The sequence below is a fragment of the Hipposideros armiger genome, unplaced genomic scaffold (genome assembly GCF_001890085.2).
Source record: "Hipposideros armiger isolate ML-2016 unplaced genomic scaffold, ASM189008v1 scaffold_3, whole genome shotgun sequence".
NCBI lineage: Eukaryota > Metazoa > Chordata > Mammalia > Chiroptera > Hipposideridae > Hipposideros > Hipposideros armiger.
In genome coordinates this window covers 9,089,188-9,094,344 of record NW_017731353.1, presented here as the reverse complement: position 1 = coordinate 9,094,344, position 5,157 = coordinate 9,089,188, and the positions used below count along the sequence as shown (strand labels likewise).

The 5,157-nt window shown below is 63.6% G+C and overlaps 1 protein-coding gene across 1 annotated transcript in view; it reads left to right on the top strand.

Annotated features, from left to right (window-relative positions):
• Positions 1-5,157, top strand: part of ABCA2 (ATP binding cassette subfamily A member 2) — a 23,939-nt gene that overhangs the window by 10,057 nt on the left and 8,725 nt on the right. Inside the window, 13 exon segments of the mRNA XM_019642035.1 lie at positions 1,106-1,265; positions 2,076-2,204; positions 2,301-2,468; positions 2,539-2,635; positions 2,834-3,007; positions 3,077-3,179; positions 3,249-3,363; positions 3,472-3,662; positions 3,804-3,954; positions 4,036-4,240; positions 4,358-4,522; positions 4,613-4,793; positions 4,890-5,106. Of these exon segments, the coding sequence (XP_019497580.1) occupies positions 1,106-1,265; positions 2,076-2,204; positions 2,301-2,468; positions 2,539-2,635; positions 2,834-3,007; positions 3,077-3,179; positions 3,249-3,363; positions 3,472-3,662; positions 3,804-3,954; positions 4,036-4,240; positions 4,358-4,522; positions 4,613-4,793; positions 4,890-5,106 (2,056 nt within the window).

Sequence of the window (5,157 nt, the reverse complement as noted above, 5' to 3'; positions counted from 1 at the left end):
CGGGGGCTGCGGCTGAGCTTCCCACGGGCCTGCTCCCACCTGCTCTGTCTGGCCTAAAGGATGATTGAAGACCTGGAGCTCTCCAACAAGCGGCACTCGCTGGTGCAGACGCTTTCAGGCGGCATGAAGCGCAAGCTTTCTGTGGCCATTGCCTTTGTGGGTGGCTCCCGCGCCATCATACTTGATGAGCCCACGGCTGGCGTGGACCCCTATGCACGCCGCGCGATCTGGGACCTCATCCTGAAGTATAAGCCTGGTGAGCGGGACGCTGGGCAGGTGTGGTGCCCTTGCCTTGCCCCACCCAGCCCCGCCCCCTAACCCTGATCCTGGCGTCTCCCAGGCCGCACCATCCTCCTCTCCACCCATCATATGGATGAGGCTGACCTGCTCGGGGATCGCATCGCCATAATCTCCCACGGGAAGCTCAAGTGCTGCGGCTCCCCACTGTTCCTCAAGGGCGCCTATGGGGACGGCTACCGCCTCACGCTGGTCAAGCGTCCTGCTGAGCCAGGGGCCCCCCAAGGTCTGTGCTGAGGTCACCTGAGCTGGTCTGGGGCCTGCTGCCCTGGGAGTCCATTCCCAAGACCAGTGAGGTAGAGGGGGCTCTGCTCTCACCATTTTCCCAGTGGGCCCAGGACGCCTGGTCAGGCCTGGCTTACCCTGTCCCCAGGTCCCCACCTTGACCTGGCTGTGCTCTCCTAGAGGGTGCCCATTCCCCAGCCCTTGGGTGAAGCTTCTCCTTACTCCCCTACCCTCCTAGAGCCAGGGCTGATGTCCAGCCCCCCAAGTCGGGCCCAGCTGAGCAGCTGCTCGGAGCCCCAGGTTTCCCAGTTCATCCGCAAGCATGTGGCCTCTTGCTTGCTGGTCTCTGACACGAGCACGGAGCTCTCCTACATCCTGCCCAGCGAGGCTGCCAAGAAGGGGGCCTTCGAGCGCCTTTTCCAGGTGTGGAGGCAGGGTGGGGTTCAGGTGGGGCTTGAGGAGGTGGAGGAGGCCGGGTACAGGGGTGGAAGAGCTGGCGCCAGTGGAGGGAGGGAATTGTGGAGGGGCGGGGCTGACGGAGGGGAGGNACCCCCACCCCTAAGGGCCCGCCCCACCCCCACAGCACCATTGAGCCGGAGGCGCTGCGCCGAGGCAACATGAGCTCTCTGGGCTTCACGAGCAAGGAACAGAGGAACCTGGGCCTTCTCGTGCACCTCATGACCAGCAACCCCAAGATCCTGTATGCGCCGGCGGGCTCCGAGGCGGACCGCGTCATCCTCAAGGTGCGTGAGTCTGCGCTTAGGGGGTTGGAGCTGCGCGTGTCCTCCGGGGCCTGAGCTGGAGGAGCTGGGAGGAGAGTTTTGCAGGCTGAGACTCCTGAGTGGAGGTGCGGGGGTCGGTAGAACTGGCGTAGGAGGGCTGCAGCGCAGGCCATCAAGCTCCTCCGTGGCTCTGCAGGCCGTGGACAAGGTCAAGGTTCAGGGGTACGTGGGGGCTGCAGTGTGGATGCACCCACGGGTGCTGTGGTACAGGGTCCTGGCCTGGCTGGGTGTGGCCAGGGCCAGTCAGTGCTGGTGAGAATGGAGGAGAGGCCACATGCAGAAACCTTCCAGAGCAGCGTCCAGTGGGTGAGATGTGGGCCAGGCAGCTCAGTAGTTTGGGACTGCCTCAGGGCAAGGTGTCTATGGCCATCCCAGGGGAGAGGTCCTGTCTGGACCAAGTAGAAACCAGGGCTAGAAATGGCCCAGGGAGGGGAGAGGCTGTGGAGGGCGTCACAGGTTGAGTGGCGGGAATGAGGGCCAAGTGTCAGCACTGCTCAAGGGGCGCTTGGAGAAGGGGTCTGAGGAAGGAGTGGCGAGGGCACAGCTGGCGAGGCAGGGGAACTGGGACACCATGCTGCCCTGGGAGGGGGGTCAGAGCGAGTTTCAGGGGGCCCTGCAGAAAGGTGGGGCGGGGGAGGGCTTGGAGCTTCCAGGTAGAAGCTTGGCCAGAGCAAGAGTGGTTGTTGCTGTGGGAGGTGAGGCAGTGGAGAGACCCCTCGCTAGCTGGGGTCCTTGAGTGAGCCCCATGCCCCGTGCCCTCACCCTCTGCAGGCCAACGAGACCTTTGCCTTTGTAGGCAATGTGACCCACTATGCCCAGGTCTGGCTCAACATCTCGGCCGAGATCCGCAGCTTCCTGGAGCAGGGCAGGCTGCAGCAGCACCTGCTCTGGCTGCAGCAGGTGCCAGGGGGCCTGGGCTGGGGGCGGTGGGGAGCCCACTCTGCCCTGGGTGGTGGCTGGCGCAGGCCACCCTCTGAGCCGGCTTTCTGCCCCCAGTACGTGGCGGAGCTGCGGCTGCACCCTGAGGCGCTGAACCTGTCGCTGGAGGAGCTGCCGCCCGCCCTGCGCCAGGACAACTTCTCGCTGCCTAATGGCTCGGCCCTCCTGCAGCAGCTGGACACCATCGACAACGCGGCCTGTGGCTGGATCCAGTTCATGTCCAAGGTGGGGTGGGCCAGCGCCACGCGGCTCTTCTGGTGCCCAGGGCTGGCTCCAACAATGCCCCTCCCCCCAGGTGAGCGTAGACATCTTCAAGGGTTTCCCGGACGAGGAGAGCATCGTCAACTACACCCTCAACCAGGCCTACCAGGACAATGTCACAGTGTTCGCCAGTGAGCTTGGGCCCCGCCTCTTTTCCAGTCCCTCCCCATTTGAGCCCCACCCGCCCTTCGTGGCCCCGCCCCTCGTGGCCCCGCCCCTTCCTCTTCAGCTCCACCTCACCCAGCTCCTGTCCCTGCCTGCTCTCTGCAAGTCCCCATCCCCTGTCTTGGCCCCTTCACACCCCCACCCTGCCCCTCGTCCTGTCCCAGGCGTGATCTTCCAGACACGCAAGGACGGCTCCTTGCCGCCCCACGTGCACTACAAGATTCGCCAAAACTCCAGCTTCACCGAGAAAACCAACGAAATCCGCCGGGCTTACTGGCGACCGGGGCCCAACACTGGGGGCCGCTTTTACTTTCTGTATGGCTTCGTCTGGATCCAGGGTGAGGCCCGCCCCTGGGGTCACGGGGGGCGGGGCCCCCACACCTGCTGACGATCGACCTTGCTCACAGACATGATGGAACGCGCCATCATCAACACCTTTGTGGGGCATGATGTGGTGGAGCCGGGCAGTTACGTGCAGATGTTCCCCTACCCCTGCTACACGCGGGATGAGTGAGTTCGGGGTCCCAGGGGGTGGAGGCGGGGCCGAGCCCATCCCTCATGCCCCTGCTCCCACCCCAGTTTCCTGTTTGTCATCGAGCACATGATGCCGCTCTGCATGGTGATTTCCTGGGTCTACTCCGTGGCCATGACCATCCAGCACATTGTGGCAGAGAAGGAGCACCGGCTGAAGGAGGTGGGGTAGAGGCAGAGGGAGGCATGGGAGTGGGGGGTAGCTGTAGGCACCTTCCCACCCCAGCCCCTACCCCAAGGCTCCCTACCTACCCTGCCCACCTGGCCACAGGTGATGAAGACGATGGGCCTGGACAATGCCGTACACTGGGTGGCCTGGTTCATCACCGGCTTCGTGCAGCTGTCCATCTCGGTGACGGCGCTCACCGCCATCCTCAAGTATGGCCAAGTCCTCATGCACAGCCACGTGCTCATCATCTGGCTCTTTCTGGCTGTCTACGCTGTGGCCACCATCATGTTCTGGTGAGCATCGTGTGATTGGTGGGCTGGGAGGGAGTGTCCCTCACGTTTACCCAGAAAACACAGAAACAGCCCCGCTTGGAGCCCCCGGGAGCCAAGGAGATGTTGGGTGTGGCTGATGGCCTGTGGCCCTGCCTACCCCAGCTTCCTGGTGTCCGTGCTGTACTCAAAGGCCAAACTGGCCTCGGCCTGCGGTGGCATCATCTACTTCCTGAGCTATGTGCCTTACATGTACGTTGCGATCCGTGAGGAGGTGGCCCACGATAAGATCACTGCCTTCGAGAAGTGCATTGCAGTAAGGGTCGTGGGGAGCAGGGCGGGGTGAGGGGTGGGGCGTGCGTCCGGCCCTCTTCCGCTGACGCCGCTGTCTCCTTAGTCCCTGATGTCCACAACGGCCTTTGGCCTGGGCTCCAAGTACTTTGCCCTGTATGAAGTGGCGGGCGTGGGCATCCAGTGGCACACGTTCAGCCAATCACCTGTGGAAGGGGACGACTTCAACCTGCTTCTGGCTGTCACCATGCTGATGGTGGATGCGGTCGTCTACGGCGTGCTCACATGGTACATCGAGGCTGTGCATCCAGGTACTGACCAGCCCTTTGGAGGGATGGGGAGGGGTGGGCTGCAGCTCCCTGGGGGGGGGCACATGGCCAGTAACCCCAGGCCCTAACTCAACACTCGCACCTCTCCCCAACCCCCAGGCATGTATGGGCTACCCCGGCCCTGGTACTTCCCACTGCAGAAGTCCTACTGGCTGGGCAGTGGGCGTACAGAGGCGTGGGAGTGGAGCTGGCCGTGGGCTCGTGCCACCCGCCTTAGCGTCATGGAGGAGGACCAGGCCTGTGCCATGGAGAGCCGGCGCTTGGGTGAGGCAGGCGCCAGGATGGAGGCTGGGGCAGTCGCTGGGTTTCGGGGTCCTGGGGCAGCCTTAGTGCTGACCCGTGGCTGTGGTACAGAGGAGACTCGCGGCATGGAGGAGGAGCCCACCCACCTGCCACTGGTAGTCTGCGTGGACAAGCTCACCAAGGTCTACAAGAATGACAAGAAGCTGGCCTTGAATAAGCTGAGTCTGAACCTCTATGAGAACCAGGTGGTGTCCTTCCTGGGCCACAATGGGGCCGGCAAGACCACCACCATGTGCGTGTCAGGCTGAGCGGGGAGTCTCTGACCAAGCAGGCGGCTGGGTGGGATTCCTGCAGGCGGTGGAGATTGTGACCCTACCCATCCGCCCAGGTCTATCCTCACGGGCCTGTTCCCGCCCACGTCGGGTTCAGCCACCATCTACGGGCACGACATCCGCACGGAGATGGACGAGATCCGCAAGAACCTGGGCATGTGTCCACAGCACAATGTGCTCTTTGACCGGCTCACGGTGGAGGAACACCTCTGGTTCTACTCTCGGCTCAAGAGCATGGCTCAGGGGGAGATCCGCAAAGAGATGGACAAGTGGGTGGGGTGGGATGGGGCAAGAGGAGGGGTTGTGGGGCAGAGGTGAGGCCCG